The sequence below is a fragment of the Somniosus microcephalus genome, chromosome 6 (assembly GCF_052327205.1).
Source record: "Somniosus microcephalus isolate GS21.2 chromosome 6, FLI_Smic_1.0, whole genome shotgun sequence".
NCBI lineage: Eukaryota > Metazoa > Chordata > Chondrichthyes > Squaliformes > Somniosidae > Somniosus > Somniosus microcephalus.
In genome coordinates this window covers 49,634,031-49,657,493 of record NC_140992.1, presented here as the reverse complement: position 1 = coordinate 49,657,493, position 23,463 = coordinate 49,634,031, and the positions used below count along the sequence as shown (strand labels likewise).

The window sequence follows — 23,463 nt, the reverse complement described above, 5'->3', positions numbered from 1 at the left end:
CACCAGGGAGGCAACATACCATCCTGGAGTCACATCTACAGCCGCAGAAATGCCAGTCTGCTCCCCTAACTATCGAATCCCCTACCACTATTGCTCTTCCACTCTTTTTCCTCCCCCCCTGTGTAGCTGAGCCACCCGTGGTGCAGTGGACTTCACTGTGGCTGCACTCCCCAGAGGAACCATCGCCGTCACCAGTACTCAGAACAGAATACTGGTTGGAGAGCGCGATGCACTCCAGGGACTCCTGCACTACCTGCCTGGTCCTCCTCTTCTGTCTGGCAGTCACCCATTCCCTCTCTGCCTGCATACTCTTAAGCTGTGGGGTGACCACCTCTAGAAACTGTGAGGATTCTTCAAGCTGATTGGTTGAAGGCCCTCCCTGCTGCTTGATCTGCTCACAGACGGCATGGATCCCCTGTAGAGGGCACTGCTTTGGATCAGACACCCAAAAACTAGAAATCTCTGCTGACAACAGGCCCACAAAGTCTCTGGGCAACTGGACGCAAGGTGAACGCCGTTCCTTCGCCGTTCACGGCAAAATCCGAGCCAATATAACCCATTTACATGCATGTGACAATGAAAAATAAACACAACTCCCTTTGTTTAAATGGGTTTTTGATCTCTGAACAATCACCCATCATAAATATCACTGCTAACACAATGCTATAAAACATGCTGAGGTTAATTCAGAATAAGTATTATAGTCCACAGCTCAGCTGGGAACTACTAATGTTCCCTCTCCCCACCAAAAAAATGTTTTACACCTTGCCTTAAATAAAAATCAATACACAAAGCAGAATGTACAGTCTTGCCAACTCCAGAAAGAAAAGACTCTGGAGATTATATAAGAATAATATGATATTCAGATTTTACCTTAAGGTTTGTTTAACTTGTATAAAGCCCAACAACATGACCTATCACTGTTCTGTCTCACCAATTTAGTCAAATGTTTTGAGGAAGTTACAAGTTGGTGGATGTTGGCTGACACGTTTCATTGTCGTGCTTTGTGAGACCTTTATAAATGACCAACACGGGGAGCCTGGATGTTCGCACCACCTGCTGGCAGTCTAGAGTTAAAGTGCTTCATTCATGACGCGAAAAATGACTTTTGAGGCGCATTCTGATACAAACTTAAATTGGCTTTCATACACTGACATGCGTGAATGTACTTACAAGCAGAGGCCCTGTGAAGCAGAGTATTGGTATAAGAATTGCATTAATCAACACATTTTGACATGGATCAGTGGGAGGTGGGTTTGCATCATGATTTGTTGATCTCAGCTGATGTGTCAGAGGAGACCCACGTAAAAAGAAAAGGCACCCCCTCCACAGGAAAGGAGGGAAAACTGGAGATAGAATCAACTCTTCTACATCTTTTAATGCTGACTACAAAGCTCAATTTACATGGCCCAGCAGTGGATTGACTGGCCACTTTCATGAAGGAAATTACTTATGGAAGTGGAAGGAGAGTAATTTACCTTTTAATGTTTTCGGTGGGCCACCAGTGGCCCTATTAGGGACTGCTGGTTACGTTCAGTTCCACTGGGCAGAAGATCAGAATTGCATCAGGGTCCTAAGTTTCGGATGGGCATGCTGGTCACCTAAATCGCATCAGCTGGGTCTCGGGCAGCAAATCTGTGGTAAATTATTAAAAGAAAATCTGTCTTGCTACCATCCCATTCAGGGTGAAAAAAGGGGACGATTGTGAGACCAAAATTGTCCCCTATATTTTTCTCTGTACAGCTGTTGCAGAGATGACCAGGGGTAAAAAAAGAGTGCTGTCTCTGCTAGTAGGCCAAATGGAAGTGGGTCAAGTGCTCCAAAAATGATACATATCTGGAGGAATAACATGGAATAAAACAATCGGTACCATTGAGTGGAAAGGTCACAAGTTCATCCCCACATTCCACTCGATTCCAGCTCTGAATCCGGCAGAGGCTATAATATAATAGCAAAATACTGCGGATGCTGGAAATCTCAAACAACAACAGAAAATGCTGGAAGCACTCAGCAGGCCAGGCAGCATCCGTGGAGAGAGAAACAGAGTTAACGTTTCAGGTCTGGGACCCTTCATCAGAAGGGTTCCACACCTGAAACGTTAACTCTGTTTCTCTCTCCACGGATGCTGCCTGACCTGAGTGCTTCCAGCATTTTGTTATTTAGAGGCTATAATATGTCCTGTGGAGTGGGGGAAGAGGCAAAATCAGACTGGGATATCTTGTTTGGGCAGTGCCCATGTCTTCCTAACAGCCAGCCCAAGAGCATTTGTGGAAGACTGGGGACAGGCAGCCTACCCTCTCAGCAGCAGAGAGGTGCGCGCCTTAGATTAAAAACACATAACGGATTTTAAAAATTGCATGTTGAGAAGGCACCAAAGGGCATTTGTGCCATAGCAGCTTTGGCTAATATGAAGTCAAACCTCTGCATAACTAGGGAAAGCTGGTTGCTCTTTAAAACATCGATGCATGCGCAATCACACATGGGGAGACTGAACTGATGCAGAGGCTTCTTACAGTATAGTCAAAAATTCAAGACATAAGTTTACGCCATAGATCAGGGTGTCTAAATCCATTATAATTGCACCAATTAGATTCAAACTTTGGCAGTGTTTTAATCGTGTGAATCACTGGAAGACTAATTTAGACATCCTGATTGATTGATTGATTTTATTGGTTCCTGTCACTCCAGCATACAGCACTTGTTCCTTGCATTACCACTCCATTCCTCTCTTCCCACCTGTTATATCACCGGAATATCATAGGCCTTCTTCCATGCTTTGTTCCATATAGTCCATGCATCATAAACACAACATATACCTAAAAATATAATTAACTTTAAAAGATAACATTACTTTAAAACAAAATGGTGAATTATTGTATAAGGACAGGGCTTTATTTAACAAATCTCATGCTTTTATCTTGGCTAAATAACTTATCCAATAGCATATCCTCTACTTCTTTACACTGCCATTAAAATAGCACTCAAAATAAAGTTGCATTTCAAAGCAAAAGATTGGTGCTGATTTTTTCTTTGCGAAGACAATGATATTGTCCTGTCCTTGCCTACATGCACAAACCACCTACCACACTCATTCTGAGGGGGTCAGCAGGCACCCTCCTCCCAGGCTTCTGCCACTCATCATCTGATTGTTAGAGTGTGTGTAAGAGGAGCCAAGGGTGACAATCCTTCAGTCGTTCTCTCCCCCCCCGGCCCACTCCTCCTTGTTTGAAAACACCAGGCCTCCGCAATACTCTGCCTTCACCTCCAACAACACAGCTGCGATCTCAAACACAGTCATAGGCAAAATGTCAAGTACACCGTGTTGTGCCATTGCACCACTTTAGAGGCTGGGTGAAATGTCAATTAAATTGTGTGTCGCTGCATTAAATCCAAATCCCACCCCAGATAAGTGAATATGGTTAAAATAATAATATTACTCCAATTCGGTTGACCTGCCTCGGTGGTACTTTTGCCCTCCTGGGGAGGCACTGGAGTGTGGATATAACTGTGTTGTATTTGTTGCAGCAAGTTAATGAAGCAAAGCCTGCTTGTAAATAAAAAGATATGAATGCCAATTATGCTTCTGAAACACAAGAACGTTGCAAATTATTATTGGGTATAAGCTCAAGATATTTTTCTGGAATGTTTCCATTTCTGCTGCACTTTGTTGGTTCATTAATCTCGAATGCACAAGCCATATTGTTTTCTTGCTGTTGTGACAGCGTGTGACTGATGAAGAGTGGCAGTCCGGGGTCTTGCTCGAATAATGTATTATTGATCCTATTTGGAAAAGAAATGAAAATTGAATCTTAATAATGCAATTTATGTGGTTTGTACTGTATGTTCCATTAAGCAAGAGGTTAGATTAGCAGACGTTCTACACCACTGTCTACATTAACAAAATGTGTTGTCTATAAATTCCAAATCTGTTGAATAGTCTGGTACTGAAAATTAACTGTTGTATGAAGTGATGGGAACAAACCACGTGCCAATACGTTTAATTAGATAACTGTAAATTTAAAAAGGGAAACCTGCAAATGCTGGAAATCTGAAATTAAAAGCAGTAAAAGCTGGAAATAAACAGCATTTCAGTTACCTTCTGTTAGGAGAAAAGATAAGTTATGATGTGTACCCTACAACAGAACCGATAATGAGGGGTACACACCCGTAATGTCATAACCTGTCTTTTCTCTTTACGGATGATAACAGACCTAATTATATATTGCTTTATTTTGCTTTTTGTAATTATATGTTGTGCTCACTTATTTTTGATGGAGTAAGATTATTGTGGAATGTGTTTTGATCCATGATTACAGGAGCATTTGGTGCTGTTGGGGCTTTTCTATTTCTTCAGAATTCACTCTGTCATCTTAAATATTATACTGAAAAGGGCACAGGCATCACAAACCTTTCTGATTAATATCACTACAATGCTTGGGTAAACTGGAAAATTGCTTATTTTATAAAAATGTACTAAGTGAAACTTGGTGCTCAAAAGTAATCATGTCTACAAAATATTCTGTGCAGTATTAACCTATTCACATCCAGATGCTTGTTAACAGAGGCTGTCCATGTGAAATTGTCATTTCTGAGAACATCACCACTTAGACAAGCTTAAAACCTACATTTACTAAAGTAAAGGTTTTGTGTGTGTAAACTGTAGTTGACTTAATACAAACAGATGGTTTAACTTTTTATCTGTTGAAATACACTTTAAAATATTTAATGAGCAGATTATTTCCTAATCAACTGTGCATTATCTCTCAAGAATCTCTTGGTGATGGAGTATGATTATGCGACATAGTTCAATGAGGTACAGTGCATTGTCCATTAGTATCTGCCATGATGTCCACTAATTGCAAAAACTGGGGGGGAATTTCTCCTCTTTGGGGCTGAGTTTCGGTGGGGCATTACTTCCATCCTCTCCCGCGTCCACTCCAGCTCTGACATATTCTCCTGGGTCAGGACTCATTATAGATGCACAACAGGCTCCCAGTAAGAGCCTGGTTAGCCCTAGGAAGCAGCAGTAAGTGGGGCAGAAAGAAGGAAAATGCATTGGAAACCTGAGCCTGACTCCCCCGCCACCATTTACATGCAGTGGGTGGGGAAACAGCAGGCTGCCCTGGCAGGGGCTGGGGGAGGGAAATCCCATTTGGGTCAGTGCAGTGCTGGTAAACCTCTCTAGCTGAATGTTGTCACATTCTCTGCTGCGATCCTATCTATTTTGGGCAGGATCACTCAGAACAATTTCTCCCATTGGACTGAAAGCTGTATGAAACTACCCTGTGAATTCCAGCAAATCTCAAGTTTCAGTGCCTATCATAGCAAAAAAGAAATAAGACCAGAAAATGCTGGAAATACTCAGCAGGTCAGGCAGCATTTGTAGAGAGAGAAACAGAGTTAACGTTTCAGGTTGATGACCCTTCATCAGAACTGAAACATTAACTCTGTTTCTCTCTCTACAGATGCTGCCTGACCTGCTGAGTATTTCCAGCATTTTCTGTTCTTATTTCAGATTTCCAGCATCTGCAGTATTTTGCTTTTGTAATAGCAAAAGAGAATTCTTCCCACTCACATTACAGTTTAAAAAAAAATCTCCTAGATCCAGTTGCCATGACAGTTGCTCTTCCACACTACTATGCAGCCTTAAAAATAACATTTATAATATAATAAACACACAAAAATTCAACAATTCAGATAAAATCTTGGCTTGTTATTAATCCATCCTATCTTGCAATAGTTCCAGTTGCCTTCTCATGGATGCAGAAGCCCCATGCAATTTGCCAGACCTCTTGTGTACCCTTAGCATTCCCCAATACTTCCAGTGGAGACCACCCAGTTGAGGCCCAATTTTACCAATGCCCACAAGAAAGAGCATGTGCAATGGGATATCATTATTTCTTTTCTCTCAGCTGAATGTCTTTTGCACTTGCACGAATAACAGGCAAATTGCTTCTATGGTCTGTTTGCTCCATGTTTCCTATGCTCCCAAAGCATTTCATTTTCAGGAACAAATTCAATAATAAGCTCTATATGAAACTGCCATTCCTAAGCAGCAACAGTGAGATGAGAACTGCAGCCTATATAAACCTCACTCAGCCTCGTGCTTCAAAGCCACACATCTGCCAGTCAGGTGAATTGCTTCTCCCACTGTTCAAATTGCTGCAGGGTTTTAAATGCACTTTCCACCTCTTTCCCCCCCCCCCCCCTCAAAACAGCAACATAGCAGAGAAACAGGTAGCTGTGGCCAGGCCCTGTGATTTTTACCTCACTTCTCCAATGTTTTACAACACACTTAGCTGTCATCTTTGCCTTGGCCTTGTAGCCTAATAGAATCCATCATTCAGCAGCCAGACGCAGCTCTGCAAAACACACCTGCGACAGCCTAGCTAGGCTATGCCCTCACTCGCTCAGTGACAGGACATTACTGTCAACTGACATTCATTTTTTTTATCAAGAATGTCACAATTTTTTCCTTCTGCCTCAGTGAAGAGCCTTGTTGCATTTTTCTACATTGAAGGTGCTCTATAAATGTAAGCTGTTGTATATTGGCCCCAACCAATGAATTATTTTTCAAGTGTTAGAAGTCACTGTTCTTATGTTGGCAAATATGGCAGCCAAATGCAACCAGCAAGGTCCCATAAACAGAACATGAGATGGACAACTAGTTAATCTGGCTTTCTATTGTTGGCTATAAAAGAAATGTTGACTATCTGTTCTTTGGATAGTGCAATGGCAATCTTCACATCAGGGATGTGATATTATCTGCAATCTGCAGGAGTGTGAACATTTTCAAAGACTTTCATAGAACAGAGATAGCTCAAAAAAGAGAGAGCATGATAATGGACTCTTGAGATACAACTTTCACGGGGCCTTAGAGAATGACGAGGTATTGAAGTGAAGATTACCGTGTGAGTCTGGAAGTTAAGTATTGATTGGGGTTGGTTTTTGAAGTATCACAAATACATTATTTCATGGTTGAAATGGTAGACGATGAAAGAAAGTTGGAAGAAAAAAGATCAATAAGTACCAGAGCCAGATTGTTCACATCTCGTGTTACGCCACAAATCGTATCTGCAGGCCCTGGAACACTTCCTCACATCCACCTTATATAGTAACACCTCCACTTTGCCAGCATCAAGGGTTTGGGTGTTGTGGCACTCCATCACTTGCCCATAGACTCCATTTCCTGTCTCATATATTTATTTTGTCACATTTTTGCCAAGGCTGCATTGGGGGATAAATTCACTGATCCTATACTCCCAGTGATAAACTGTGCTTGAAGGTAATGTGGGTCAGAGAATCAGTACTATATATTGCAGCCCTATAATGTCCATTCTGTCCCTTTTACAAAGCAAGATGAGCCTGCTCAGAGTGCAGGATCCGAAAATTTACACAATACTTTTATTACAACCTTCTGGCTATATCCCTTTAAATGTTAGTGTTTCCTTTGGTAAGTTCCCAATTTTCCAAAATATCCCCTGTGATTTGTGAAGTCAGAGAGTCATAGAATAATAACGGGACAGAAGGAGGCCATTCTGCCCATTGAGTCCGTGCCAGCTCTCTGTGGAGCAATCCAGTCAGTCCCATTCCCCCACTCTATCCCCATAGCCCTGCAAGTTTATTTCCCTCAAGTGCCTATCCAGTCTCCCTTGAAAACATTGTGGCCTAGAAATTCAGTTTGCACAGTTTTGGGGCGCTAAAGTCGGGCGTTCGGTAAATTTAGCGCCCGCCGGAAACTGCAGGCAACCGCGCCGAAATTCAGTGGATTTGGCCAAGAGTTTTGGCGAGCGCTGAAACCGGCGTTGCAATGCTCGGTTCCGGCGCTAAACCGGCGCTGCGGCCTGATAACGCCGATGCCGGGCGCAGCGCAGGTGCGGTCATGTGTTGCTTGACAGCAGACACCCTGACGCCGGCCTGCTCTTAAAGGGGGAAGGGTCAACTTTGACTGCTGCCACGCCCTGCACACTGGAGCCCTGCTGCTAGGCCTCAACAGTGCTGGTGGGACAAAATAGCGCCAGGACAGATGGAGATGGCCCGTGAAAGAGCCCAGCGCTTCTCAGACCATGCACTGAGGGTGCTGATTGATGCTGTCCAGGAGAGAAGACCCATCTTGTGCCCGGACAATGGCAGAAAGGCTCCCAGGAGAGAGTTCAGGAAAGCCTGGAGGAGCATCGCACGCAGGGTCTCCTCAAACTCAGATGTGCCCAATGACCTCTGTCGGCTGGTGAAGGTGAGTACCCTTTCCACTGTCCTCCTCATCCTTGCATGTGAGCCTCACACTATGGGCAAAGGGACCTCAAAGGCATAATGGGCAGCCCTCCTCACGCAGCAATGCCACTGGCATGATCATCAACAGCACTTTCTGCACTGACCACACTGGCCAGGCTATTCCACCATGGGAGGCAGTACACACAGCAACAGGGCACCACACTGTACTTAGAGTCCGTCCTTTCTCTTGCAGGCCAAGCTGGCAAGAAATGCGCGCAGCCGGCTGGAGACCGGTGGTGGACGGCCCCACTACCAGGCTCTAAGTGCTCTGGAGGAGAGCGTCGCTGGACTCCTGCATCCCCGGGTGACTGGCCCTGTAGCCATCGGGGATGCGGACCCTGTGCTGGGAGCCACTGGTAAGGAGATGACTGCTTGCAGCTCTCTCGTTGCCCTAGTGCTTCCGATCTAAATCCTTTCCCACTGACGGACAAATGCGCATAATGCCACCGCTCAGGCGTCCCTCGCTGACGCCCTGTCCTCACTTTAAAGCTACTCTTGTGCCTTCCTGCTTTCAGCTGCTGGGGAGGAGGTGGTCCCTGAGGCGCCGGGTGCCAGGCCCTTGGAGGAGGAGGACGTCCAGGACGAGGAGGAAGCTGGCCCATCGGGCGAGCCCTCAGCCGTGCCAGGGGATGGCAATGAAGGAGGGACGTCTGGCATGCAGGAGAGCCAGGGGGAGATGTTGCAGGGGAGGGCAGATCCTGCTTGCAGTGGGGTCCAGGCAGGCGGCAGGGGTCGGCCAGCTCGGCCGGCTTCTCCCCAGCTGCAGAGTCCTCTCTCCAGTCCGGAGAGTGGCCTCGGCCAGGAGGTGCGCCTCCTGCAAGAGATCTCGGTGGCGTCTGACCGGCGCCACCATGAGTTCATGGGGGTTGTGCAGCAGATGCCGCACGCCATCGAGTCCCTGGCTCAGAGTGTAGCAGCATTCGGGCAATCACAGGCCAGGGGGGTGGAGCAACTGGCCGCAGCGCACGCCAGGGGGGTCGAACTACTCGCGGCACTGCAGGAGGAGAGTCGCCAGAGAGGTGGTTCCTTCGACACACTGTCACAGCAGCTGGAGGCACATACCCGGGCAGTGCGGTCACTGACTTCTGCCACACTCGCTTTGACGCAGAGGCGTCGCACCCGCCGCCCTGCTGCAACACAGCGGGCTGGCCTCCAGCACATAGCTGCGCCAGCTGAACTGCCAGGCCGGACGACTGCCACTGTGTCTGCTGAGCCTCGCACGCCTGGCAGCAGCTAGCTTGCCCCCCTTGGAGCATCCGACCCTGCCACTCCCCCAGCCAGGGTGCGAGGAGCTGCTGCTGCCACTGATGCTGGCCAGCCACAGCCGAACCAGTCAGCAGCCGGCCCCTCCCGGGACGTGCGTCGTGTTGGCCGACCCCCAAGGGCATCTGTCGCGACGCATGGGGGCCCTCATGAGCCTTCCCCCAGCCTTGAGGCCGCCACAGGGCCCACGTTGAGGCGGAGCAGCAGGCCGGGCAGGGGCCGGGGAAGGCTCTCTAAGGACTCGCCCTCTCGGCACAGCCGCTAGAGTGTGGTCTCTGCGGCATTGTATATATGGGGGGGATTGTGTTTTGGGGGCTGATTTTTGTGGATGGCCGAAATTGAAGGCATTTTTTGTTTTTATGGGGGTCTTTCTGTTGGCGAGGGGGGCCCTTTTTTTGTTACGGCCAATGTTGAAGGCCATGTGGATGGCCAACTTTTGTTAGTCCTCCCCAGGTTGGGGGAGTGACATATGTTTGTGACTGTTTTTTGGGTGTGTTCTGTGTTTTTGAGTTTCATGTGGGAAGGGGCCTCAGTTTGTTAAATAAAGGTTTTTATTTATTCAGCTTGTCCAGGTGTCATGTTTCAAGTGTTTGCTGCGTTAACCGGCTGACGGCTTCCGGAGCGGCTGCCTTCAGGTGCGCTCATTCCCACAGGCCATTCCCTCACAGCGGGCCTAGAAGTGTCGAGCAATAAGCCCCCGGCGTACGGCCCTTGGGCCTTCTGGCCTCCTCCTCCTCCTCCTCCCCCTCCTCCTCCTGATGGTCCTCCTGCTCGTCCTCCTCAGGTGGTGGTGCAATGTCAGGTGGCAGTGCCTGCGTCCGGCGGATAACCAGGTTGTGCAGCATGCAGCACACGATGACGAACTGGGACACTCTATCCGGCGAATACTGTAGAGAGCCGCCGGAGCGATCCAGGCAGCGGAAGCGTTGCTTGAGGACGCCTATGGTTTGCTCTATGACGTTCCTTGTTGCTTGATGGCTTTCATTGTATGAGTCCTCCGCTGGGGTCCTGGGCGCGCGGAGCGGGGTCATGAGCCATGTGCACAAAGGGTAGCCCTTGTCCCCGATAAGCCATCCCCTTGGTGGAGGCTGTGCCTGGAACATGTCAGCCACAGTAGTCTGGCGCAGGATAAAAGCATCGTGGCTGCTTCCTGGGAAGCGGGCATTTACAGCTAGGATGCGCTGCCTGTGGTCACACACCAGCTGCACATTGAGGGAATGGTAGCCCTTGCGGTTGCGGTAAACCTCGGGATTGTCTATAGGTGCCCGCATAGCCACATGCGTACAGTCAATGGCGCCCTGCACCATGGGGAAGCCCGCGATCCTGCCAAATCCCACTGCACGCTGCTGCTGCCTCTGTTGGGTCATGGGGAAGGAGATGAACTGGTGTCTCCTCGCGAACAGTGCATCGGTGACCTGCCGGATGCAGCGATGTGCGGCGAACTGGGAGATGTTCGCGATGTCCCCAGCAGCGGCTTGGAACGAGCCGCTTGCATAAAAGCTGAGAGCCACCGTGACCTTCACTTCCACCGAGAGAGACGTCCTGGACATGAGCTGTGGCTGCAAATCTGCGTGAAGCAGCTGGCAGATCTCTCCAACCACCTCCCTTCTGAAGCGCAGCCTCTTTACACAAAGTGCCGCAGACATGGTGACATAGGACACCTGCTGCCGGTATTGCCTGGGTGCGTAAGGCCTACGTTGGCGACGCCTGATGGCCCTTCTGTGTCTACGCATGGCTGCCCGTCTCTCACAGCGTCTGCGAGCCCTCCGCACATAATGCTGCAACTCAATGTTGGCCCCCCATGCAGCCCCCATAATCAAGGTCGCAACAGTGAAATCAGCAAGAGTCAAATGTCAAAGCACTGGCCAGAAGCCAAAAAGACCTCTCCTATCTTGTCCCAAATCTGGAATCTCTGTCCCTTGGTCTCTGTGTAGAAATCCAAAGCAGTGAAGTCATTGCAGCAAAATGGCTGGGCTTTATAGGTCAGTGGAGGTGCCCTTTAATTTGCGCTGCCCGAGGCCCACAGGGCCTCTGCAACGTTCCATTTTACAATTCCTAATAGCGCCACGCCCACATTGGGCGGGCGCCACTCAATTTCCGGTTTGGGGCGCTAAAACAGCGTTGCGCGAGGATATGACGTCATAAGCTGCGCGCGCACCCGAGCGGGCGCTAACACTTTGCGCCGGCGCTAAATCTCAAATGAATTTGGGCGTCGGCGCAGATCAGTCTGCATTCCGGCGCTAAGGCTTTATCGACGGAAATATAGCCCTTTTTTGGCGTTAGCGCCTGGCACAGCCAACTGAATTTCTAGGCCTGAGTGTCTCTGTTTCCACCAATTCCGTTGGCAGCGAGTTCCAGGTCCTCACCACTCGCTGCACAAAAAAGTTTTTCCTCACAGTCCCCCTGTATCTCTTGCCCAAAGCATTAAATCTGTGTCCTAGTCCTATCCAAACCCGTCATAATCTTGTACATCTCTATCAAATCACCCCTCAACCTCCTTTGCTCCAATGAAAACAAATCCAGCTTTTCCAACCTGTCCTAGTAGCGAAGATTTCCCATCCCCGGAACCATTCTGGTAAATCTCCTCTGCACCCTCTCAAGGGCCTTCACATCCTTCCTAAAGTGTGGTGACCAGAATGGGATGCAATACTCCAGTTGTGGCCTAACCAGCGCTTTATAGAGGTTCAGCATAAAAAGTGTTGTGTTGGCTTATGTGTTGACTTCTAAAGAACCAACTCCTAAAAGTATGAAGCGGTTTAAAAGGGCTTGAATCTATGTAAACCTTTATTTTTCGAGAAAATGTTATCTAGATGCCAGAAAAAGGTAGGTCAACATACCATCTGTGGTTTTTGCAGAGGAGCTTTCATCTGAATGTATCATCGGAAATGATGAGTTATTAGCCAATAAAAAAAAATCCTAATTAGGACTTTAATTAAGAAGTTAATTTTTCATATTAGCCGGACATCAGGGAAATAATATTGTGTGTGGATAATTGGAAATTTTTACAACAAAGGGGAATGAGTATTACAATTGAAAATCCAAGTTGTTTCAACATCATCCTTTGAAAAGTAATGAGATTTACAAAACATATTTTAAGATAATGACAAGCAATGGATTTTTTTTCCCACGTAATTTCTTTTAATTGAAAGTAATATCAAATGGGCAGGCCAGTTATTGTATAGCATTTTACCAGTATCCTTCAAAACTGTTTCCAGTAGCAGAAGGGTTGATATTCCGAGGACACGGATTTAAGGTCATTGGCAAACGAACCAGAGATGAGATGAGATTTTTTTTCCCGCAGCGAGTTGTTATGATCTGGAATCCACTGCCTGAAAGGGTGGTGGAAGCAGATTCAATGATCACTTTCAAAAGGGAGTTGGATAAATATTTGAATGGAAAAAAATTGGCAGTTCAATGGGGAAAGGGAGTGGGATTAATTTGTTAGCTCTTTCAAAGAGCCGACACAGAAACAATGGGCTGAATGGCCGCCTCCTTTGCTGTATCATTCTATGATTCTAAAATTTATTTCTTGTCAAAACCTCCTGGACCCAGGGTCCCTGCCTAACCCACCCTCACGATCGGAGAGACCACCATGAAGTCTCTGATCGCAATCCCTGGCCTCCTCTCTTTTCCCCCCCCCCCCACCCCCAAACAATGATGATGAGGCCAGCCCCAACCCTCTCTACCCCCCGCTGATCCTCCGCCCTCCCCCCAATCTCTGGCCGATTCTCACCCCACCCCCCGCGATCCCCGACCACCCCATCGCCTGCCGATCCCCAGCCAATCCTGCAAACCCTCCCCCCGCCAATCCTCTCTTCCACTCCCGATTGCTGACCCCCTTCCCGCCAACTCCCGAACCTCTCTCCCGATTCCCGACCCCCCTCCCGTGATCCCTTCCCCGGACCGATCCCTTGCAACTGAGGCCTACCCGCCCGCAGCCTGCCAGCCTCTCAAGCTGGTTGGCTGCGGGCGGGAAACCGAGGCCTCACATGCAAATTAGGCCCTGCCGGTAAAATTGGCAGAGCCTGCGGGAAACCAGGCCTCCCGGGTTTCCCACCCGCCTCGGACCCCCCCACCTCCCCGAAGAAAATTCCATCCATGATTTTTGTTTTTCACGTCTATAATGAAAAGTTACAGTAACAACAAAAACTTGTGTTTATATAGCACCTCTAATGTAAAATAAATTCCAAGGCACACAGGAGTGAGAAAAAAATGTATGCTGAGCTAAAGGAGGAGATATTAGTGGTAACAGAACTTAGTCAAAGAGGTGGATTTTGACGAGGGTTTTACAGGAGGCGAAGGAGGTGAAGATGCAAAGAGGATTAGGAAGGTAATTCCAGTGTGGGGCCTCAGCAGCTGAAACTACACTACCAATGGTGGGACAAAAAGAGGGGCTGATGCACAAGAGGCCTGATTCAGAGGCACAGAGTGTTCAAGGTGGTTACAATAAGGGATGTGCAAGACCGTGGAGAGATTTAAACACAAGGATGTGAATTTCAAATCTGAGGCATTGGGAGACCTCGAGGCAATGTAGATCAGTTATGACAAAGGTGATGGGCAAGTGGGACTTGGTGTTGGATAGGATATGGACAGCAGAGTTTTGGATGAGCTGAAGTTTATGGAAGGTAGAGGATGGGAGGCCGGCCAAGAGACCATTGGAATAGTCAAATCTTAAGGCATGAATGAGGGTTTTAATGGCAGATAGGCTGAGATAGAGATGGAAGCATGCAATGTGAGAGGTGGAAGTAAGTGGTCTTTGTGATAGAGAGGATTATGGGTTCAAAATCTTAGATTGGATCATATATGACACCGATTGTGAACAGTCTGGTTCAGCTTGATACAGTGGCTGAGAAGGGGGAATGAAGTCGATGGCGTGAGTACAGAGTTTGTGATGGGCTGAAGACAATGGCTTTGGTCTTCCCAATGTTTCATTGGAGGAAATTACAAATCATCCAAGAATTAATGTTGGCCAAGCAAACTGCCAGTAAAGAGGCAGTGGAGAAGTTGAGAGACATGGAGGAAAGATGGAGCTGGGTATCAGCAATATGCATGTGATGTCACCAAGGGACAGTGTGTAAATGAGGAAAAGGAGGGATCCATGGGCGGGAGTGCCAAGGTGATGGTACAAGCTGGGAAGAGAAGCTTTTGGTCGAGATGCTTGGGCTATGATTGGATAGGTAAGAGTGAAACCAAGTGAGGACGATCTTATTGAGCTAGACAGTGGAGGAGAAGCATTGGAATAGGATGCTGTGGTCAACCGTGTTAGAGGCTGCAGAGATATCGAGGAGAATTAGGAGGGATAATCCACCACGGTCACAGTCGGAGAGAATGTCGTTTGTGATGTTGGTTAGGGGTGCAGCAAAATAAATTGGGTTAATGGGGGTTGCGAGTCAGGTTTTACCCCAACACTTTTGGTTTTGTTCATGGCATAAAGGCTGTTTTCATTAATAGATCGAGTCACCTATAATCTGAAACGTGCCTTTCTTATGCTGTGTCTGAGATAGTGTGCCTAGGATTCACAGATAGCTCCTAATTATGGTATATGGTGGAGTGACAATCATACCAGAGGCCTACATTTTCCTTTTTCCTTTTAAAATGTGGAAAATACCATGCTGTCATATGGTTTGAAGTCAGAAAATTATCCCCAGTCTGAAAGAAGAAAAGATCATCACAAATCCTTTCACAGAGTTCACAGAATCTACAGTGCAGATAGAGGCCATTTCGGCCCATCGAGCCTGCACTGACACATATCCCACCCTATCCCCGTAACCCCACGTATTTCATCCCCTAACACTAAGGGTCAATTTATCATAGCCAAATCAACCTAACCTGCACATCTTTGGACTGTGGGAGGAAACCGGAGCACCCGGAGGAAACCCACGCAGACACAGGGAGAATGTGCAAACTCCACACAGACAGTCGCCCGAGGCCAGATTTGAACCCGGGTCCCTGGTGCTGTGAGGCAATAGTGCTAACCACTATGCCACCGTGCCCCCCGTGTACAGTAATTCTTTTCAGTTGATTCTTTGAGTCTTTGTGGTGGAAGTTACATAACCCAACCCCCTCATGCTGTAGGAAATTAATCATATGCGGCCATTACAGTCAGTAAAGAATCCATTTCTAGGCTTCAGACAATACTGCTCAGTTAATAGCTGCAAGAAATGTCCCTCCTCCTTCCCTGGTACATGCTTCCTCTGTTTGCCTCCTTCATTATCATTCTTAAATCATTTATTGGGGCTAATTTTGACTTTGTACGATAGTGTAAAACAGCTGTTAGTGAATCGGCCACCTGCTTTACATCTCTCCCGGTTTTTATTTCCATTCAAATCAATGGTCCACTAAGAGCAGATACTCCAGCTTCCATACTTGGAAAGGTTATGCATCTATTTGTAGGTTCAACAGTTAGCACAATTAAGAATAAATTAATACTGAGGTAATTTACAGAGCCCAAAGTATTTTAAAATACTGTAGCATGATGTCCACTCAACGCAAATTGAAAGGTGAAATTAACCTGTCTTCCCTACTCAATGGCTGGAATTTTATTCGGGGAGGCGGGTTGGGGGCGGGGGAGGGTGCATTCTGAGGCTGGGTTTCCCGCAGACCTTGCTGATTTTGCCGGCAGGGCTTAATTTGAATGTGAGGCCTTGGTTTTCCACCCGTAGCCAGCGAGCTTGAGAGGCTGTCTGGCTGACTGCAGGCGGGTAGGCCTCAGTTGCGAGGGGTCGGTCTGGGGGAGGGATTGCGGGAGGGGAGTTGCCAATCGGCAGGAGTGGGGTTAGGATCGGCAAGGGGGGGGGGCGTCGGGGATCAGCGGGCGGGCGGGGTGTCAGCAATCTGGAGGGGGGAAAGAGAGGATTGGCAGGCAATGTGGGGTGGCCAGGGATCGTGGGGGGGTGGTTGGCCAGGGATCGTGGGGGGAGGGTTTGGCCAGGGATCGGGGGGGGTGCGGGCAGACTATCGGCAGGGGGCTGGAGGATCATGGCCAGCCTCATCATAAGAAATAGGAACAGGAGTAGGCCATTCGGCCCTTTGAGCCTGCTCCGCTCGTTGGGGGGGGGGGGGGGCGGGGGGGGAGAGGCCTGGGAGGGTGATCGGAGGCCTTGCGGTTGGGTCTCCGATCGTAGGGATGGGTTAGGTAGGGACTCTGGATCCAGGAGGTAGATATAAAGCCACTTACCTCCTGGATGCAGCAGTCCCCGCCTCGGTTTAACTGCGGGTTTCACGAATTGTGCGAAACCCGGCCACAGGCAGTTAAATTCAAAATAGAGGTGATAAAAGTGGCTTCCAGCTTCATTACAATATTTAAATGAAGGTAACGCCCCCTGGGAGCGGGTTGCCTGTCTGCCCCCCTGTCTCGCCTCCGGCAAAACCGGAAGTGGGCGAGTTAGAGGCGGGATCAGGTCGGGAATCCCATTTTTAACAATTTATCTGCCCCACGCTCCAAACCCACCCTGTTTTTATGGGACAATTCTGGCCAATGTAACTTCTTCCAATGCAGTGTTAGATCAGTTGACTCCTAGAGAATGATGTACAAGTTTTCTTTTAACTGAGCTTTTGGTTGGTTTAGCCCACAGCGCCTGTAATTATAACTGTTGATGTTGGAATTAATGCTGCAGCTCTAATGGAGAGAAAATATTAGCTTAATGAGAAATTTTACTCTGCCCTTTCTGAACATCTTTCTTCTGGATTTCACTTGGCTTGCAGACCATCTGTAATGAGCAAACTCTTTTTGAATGTTAGACTCCAATAACTTCTGTGCATGTTCTACCTGATCACTATGCTCCCTTGGATCCTTTGCTTTTTGCACCTTGGCTCACAAGATATGTACAAGAATCCTGAAATATGGGTGGAATCTACAAGATGCACTGCAGCAACTCGCCAAGGCTTCTTCGGCAGCACCTCCCAAACCCATGACCTCTACCACTTAGAAGGACAAGGGCAGCAGGCGCATGGGAACAGCACCACCTCCAAGTTCCCCTCCAAGTCACACACCATCCTGACTTGGAAATATATCGCCATTCCTTCATCATCGCTGGGCCAAAATCCTGGAACTCCGTCCCTAACAGCACAGTTGGGAGTACCTTCAACACACGAACTGCAGCGGTTCAAGAAGGCAGCTCACCACCACCTTCTCAAGGGCAACTAGGGATGGGCAATAAATGCTGGCCTTGCCAGTGAACAAATTTTTAAAAATAGACTTTGTAAACCATTGCTAGGTCATTAACTGCCAATGCATTGTAATGCAATTCTCATCTTTCTTTTAGAATAAAATTACTGGAAGGCAAACACTTCAGCCAGTTGATGCCTTCTTATCTGAATATAATCTAATATTTTATGATGAGAAAAAATTGACAAATAACGTGAAAATTTAGTGAATACAAATAAATAAGCTTTTGACACATCACACAGTCAATACTGGAATTTTGAGGTAACATAGTGGAGTGGTTATGTCACCAGTCTCGTGTGTTCTCTATTTACATTGGCAATAATGCCCATGTTAATAAGATAGGTTGAATCTTGTCCTGTACATCAAACTTTTATAATCTCTTGTATTTTATTTATTAACTGTATAATAAATGACATCGGCCAGAGTGCATTGTATCTTTTTATGCACAAAGGGAATTTATTCTCCAACTATCAATGGCGATGCCATAATTACATAGGTAGATCACTAATCAATGAAGTGATGACAAATTCACAATTGAGATAATGATCACTAAGTCCCCACTGCTACTTGCTGTACTTTCCCCTTTTGAGTTTTTTAAAGTAATTTAAATATTGTAATGAAGCTGGAAGCCTCTTTTTTTCACCTCCATTTTGAATTTAACTGCTTGTGGACGGGTTTCACACAATTTGTGAAATTAAGCAATCAAAGTGATTGGCTTAACTTGTGCTGGTGAAAATGGAAACTTACATTGTTGCAATTGAATGTTCCCCGTACATTGCATTTAAAAAGCAACTAATGTGTAGCAAGTAGTGAAACAACAATTACTAGTCGTAAATGTTATGAACTGGATTGCAATAAAAGTGCTGTTTTTTTTAAAGAGTTCTGTAGGTGCATTGGCACAAAGACAATAAAAATTTAAATGGAAGGAAAATTGGGTAGGCTTTATTTTGAGTGTATGATCTGCCCAACCCAATTTAACTTTGTCAGGCAATACTTTACACCCAGGTGGTATAGATGAAATATTATGGAATAGGCTGCTGCCAGTGCAGTAAATACTGGCCCTGTTTAAAGCATTTGGGGGAAAAATCCGGTGGCGCCCTGAAAAAGTTAACGCCCCACGCCGTAACTTCAGTAGTAGCGCCCCAAGCAGGAGGCGGGGCGCTACTAGAAGCGCTGCCCCCACCTTCTTGGGGCGCTACCAGTGAATTTTGCGGCGCTACGTGCAACAGCGCCACGCACATCGGCACGTAGCGCCGCATCATTGCAGGCCTCCCTCCCCTGATTAAAGGGGAGGGGCCTAGCGCTTCACGCACCAGGGGAGCGGGGTGCTGTGAAAACAGCCCAGCACTCAAGGAGAGCCGGGCTGAGCGATCGCAGCCGGCACCCTGAAGGAAAAAGGGGAAGGGGGGCTGGTGCTGGCAGTCGGCCAAAAAAATGGCCGCCTGACACCTGCCCTTTAAGTAGCACCTCCGCGGCTGCAAAAACGCCCCCTGACCCTGTCGGACATCTCGTCTGGCGATAGGTCAGGGGGTGCAACCCAAGGATGCGGCCGGGGCACGATCGGGGTGCTGTGCACAGTGATGACGTCATCGCCGGCGGCACAGCGCCGTGGGGCGCTACCGGCTACCATCGCCACTAACCTCCCGTTGAATTTTGTGGGAGGTGTGAGCCGCGCCGAGCGCTTGGGGATTTGCGCCCCATCAGTGCCCCCCTGGGGTGCTAATGAGAGGTGCAAATCAACCCAATTTTCCCCCCTTAGAAGAGAACTGGATCAGTTCCTGATTCAGCAGATAGTAGGGGAAGGGATATTGATCTGGGTTAGGAAAAAGATCATAATTGGTCAGACTGAATTCAACAACAGGACCTGGATAATAAGTGAGGCAGAGTGGCTAAATAACTAATATCTTATGATATTGTGATGATGACCACCTGCTAAAGATTGTATGCTAAAGCGAAGAAATGACTATTCAGTTGCAAGCACTTGATAAGGATTTGCATGTCTTCACCCCGTGCATTTCTGGTGGGAATACTACAGGTATAAATACCACTCTTACATATTGCTAAATAGCATTGATACCACTTTTCAAAGCACTAATACTATTTAAAGTCAACATATCAACAATAGTCTTGTACTTTTGGCAAACTCTCATTACAGATTAAAACTACAGCCCAGTACCTTTTCCCCTGTGCACGTATCAAAAACTTGTTACATGTTCTTTTTTCACAGGTTCTGGAATACCTGAGATGAAGACAATCCTACGTGGAGTGGTGCTAAAAGAATACCTCACCTTAAAAACTTTTGTAGCCAAAGTGATTGGCTTAACTTGTGCATTAGGAAGTGGGATGCCATTAGGTAAAGAGGTAAGAGACTTGATTACAGTCAGTCGTGTTTTGGGACTGTTGACTATTTGGCCAACAAGTAAATAAAGAGAAACTGTTTCCAATGGCTGAAGGGTCGATAATGAGAGGGCACAGATTTAAGGTCATTGGCAAAAGAATCAGAGGAGACATGAGGAAAACTTTTTTAAGCAACAAGTGGTTAGTATTTGGAATGCACTGTCTGATAGGGCGGTGGATATATATTCAATAGTAGCCTTCAAAAGGGAATTGGATAAATACTTGTAAAAAAAATTTGCAGGGATATGGGGAAAGAGCGGGGGAGTGGGACTAACTGGATTGCTCTTCAAAACAGCCGGTGCAGACTTGATGGGCCAAATGACCTCCTTCTGTGCTGTACTATTCTATGATTCTATAAGTGATTTTTCAAACTATTGATATAAAGTTAGATTCAGTATTCTAAGGATTCATTCCTAAAGGTCCAGCATTCTTTTTTTACTTGACAGAGTGGGTGTTGTGGGGGAAGGCTAGTGTTGCTGGAACATAAGGGAGACTAGATATTTAGATAAGATATCCCTAAAGAAAATAGTCCAGTTATCAAAACTGTTATCCATATCAGTTTGAGTTAATGGGTGGGGGGCATTCTAACATCTCCTAGTAATATTTATACATATAGACTTGGATTTTTCACATGACCTCAGTGTAACCCTGATCTGCCTGTCAAAACTGGACCTTTCTGCATTTAAATGAAGTGGGGGTCAGTGGACAAGTGCCCCCCCGTCCCACCCCGAGATTTCCCTGCATTTCTGCCCACTGCCACTGTAAAGCTGAGGCTGTACGGTGCCTCACAGGTGGGAAGAGATAAGAAAGGTGAAAGGTTACACAGGAGTGCAATTCCTCAAAGCTACTTTAGTCGGCGATCACTTCCATTACTTTGAAGCTACAGTTTCTGAGCATTTAAAGGTACTTTGTGAAATCTGCTGAGAATTTAAGTGGATCTCGCCATAGTGAAGTAATGGATTTTGCCTTGGAGATTCCATCGCTCGTGTGCTTTGAGGAGGAGGCGGATGAGGACATGTGGGGGAGACCAGAACTAGGGGCCATAAATACAAGCTAGCCACTAATAAATCCAATAGGGAATTAAGGAGAAACTTCTTTACCCAGAGACTGGTTTGAATGTGGAACTTGCTACCACAAGGAGTAGTTGAGGCGAACAGCATAGATGCATTCATGGGGAAGCTAGATAAGCAATAGAAGAAAGGAATAGAAGGATATGTTGATGGGGTTAGATGATGAGGGTTGGGAGGAGGCTTCATAAACACCGGCATGAACCTGTTGGGCCGAATGTCCTGTTTCTGGGTCCCTTGGAGGCAGAGACAGAAGAAATTGTAATACCATCCAGGACTACATAGTGTCAAAGAAAAAATGAGTGAGATCCTTCATAGGCTTTTGCTGCTTGGTGGGAGGAAAATCGAGGCAGCCTGCAGCAGAAATGACCAAAAACACAGCAGGTGATTCAGAAGGGGGAGGAAGAGGATGGGGGTTGCAGAGGGATATATACATGCACTTAAACATTGTAATGCAATGGGAGGAAGAGGAGCACCATTTGAGGGCAGTGGGAAGGTCTGTAATGACCAAGGTCCCAAAATTCTCAGAAGCTGTGGTGGAGATAATGCCGGCAGATGTGAGTGCCAGAAGTCAAAGACCCAGTCAAGATTGGGATTCTCTCCGAAATCCCGCCCTGTTTGTTAAATGAGGCTCCAAGAAAAATGTGGTTGGGTGGGCAGTGATCCCAACCCACCATTTTACCGATGAAGTCAGAAAAATACAGGCCATATCGTCAGTATAGCTTCCTTTTTACTCAGCACAACAGGGACTTGCCTGAACGGACCATATAGGTACTGTGAAAAGGGGAGGTTTCTGATCCCAGATAAGTTTAGTTGGCAGCTCAACTGGCATTGCTGAACAAGGGATGCTGGGGAAGGGTCTGAGATCAAGTCTTAGGCTTCCTGTCAAGCAAGAAAGGACATAGAAACAGGCCATTTGGAGAGATCTGATTAGGGAAGGAAAGTAAGCTTATTGCTGACCTGTTTCAGAGAAATTACTGGTCCACTAAAACAGATAGTGTGGCATGCTTTGTTATTTTCTATTTGATGAAGAGCATTAGGTTAACATTATTCTGTCTGTTCCTTTTATTATATGTAAAATATAAAGCAGCCTGATTTTTATTTGGCTCCATCGCATTAGAGTGTTCATCAATCTGTTTACTGGAAGATAGGGGAAATTCACGTGATGGTGTGTGTGCGATTATGGCCCCCAGTTCATGTAACAAAGGGAATTTCATTGTTGTGACCCCCCCCAGGTCACCAGATATTGGGTAGTAAAGGTAAACTTCTGATCATAAGGGCTGTTGGATTTGCTTACGTGATAGACGGATGAACCTGAGAGATTATAAAGTGCAGACCCAAGATTTGTCACAGGGATCAATTTTATAGCGTGTGAATAAATCTTACAGTAATTGTACTTATTTAAAAAGACAGTTTAGAAATGGCTCCTCTCTCTATCCACCTATCCGATTACTCCAAGTTACATATATTAGATGCCCAAGCACTATTTATCTGTTTTCTTGGTCTTGCTAGCTTCTGTTATTTTAAGTTTCTCAAGTATCATTTTTTGGGAATAGGAATTGCAGTGGAAAATCCAGTTGAAATGGTGTAATGTAATCTTTGTATATTTCTGCAGAACTGCAGCAGTGCATTTAAAAAATAATATTTTAGGTGAATAGAATATTGAGAGAGAATTACATGTGCATTAGACCCGATCATTGTAACACATCTGAATGTCCCTGACGCTTAGGGATGTTTGACTACAGGCCTCATCACAGTCTACTCAGGATGCATTTGATGCTGTGGGATTTAGCAGGCTATGCAAGTGTTAGAAGAGTAAGCGTACTTAGTGCCCACTGGTTTCTGAGAAATTGGTGGTCATAAAAGTATATTTAGTCCACTAATAGGGATACTGTGGTGCTTTACTAATGAAATCTGCCAGCATTGCCCCTTCACGAACATAACTGACTCAAACATAATTGATTTTATGGCTTAGAACATTTATGGAGTTCTGGAGAGCAGCAATAAGAATAATGTTTCAATCTGTCAGAAAAGTGCTGAGAAGCATCACTAGTCAATCAATTAATGGAGAAATTGCTTGAATTTTACAAGTCCATATACATTGTTTGCAAATGTAATAAAGCACAGCTTTAAAATACGAGATCTGTGTGATTATGGCCACTAATGGTTTTATTCCTAGGATGAACACAATTAAGTAATTGCAATTCTATTTACTGTCTCTAAAATAAATAAACAACATATGCTGGAACTCTTTAAAAATAGACCATGTTCTAACAGTTTCTTAATACTTAACTTTCA

The 23,463-nt window shown here is 46.4% G+C and overlaps 1 protein-coding gene across 1 annotated transcript in view; it reads left to right on the top strand.

Moving 5' to 3' along the window:
* Positions 1–23,463, top strand: part of LOC147115698 (chloride channel protein 2-like) — a 644,493-nt gene that overhangs the window by 299,732 nt on the left and 321,298 nt on the right. Inside the window, exon 5 of the mRNA XM_085990183.1 lies at positions 19,929–20,062. Within this exon, the coding sequence (XP_085846309.1) occupies positions 19,929–20,062 (134 nt within the window). The remainder of the gene's footprint in view (positions 1–19,928; positions 20,063–23,463) is intronic.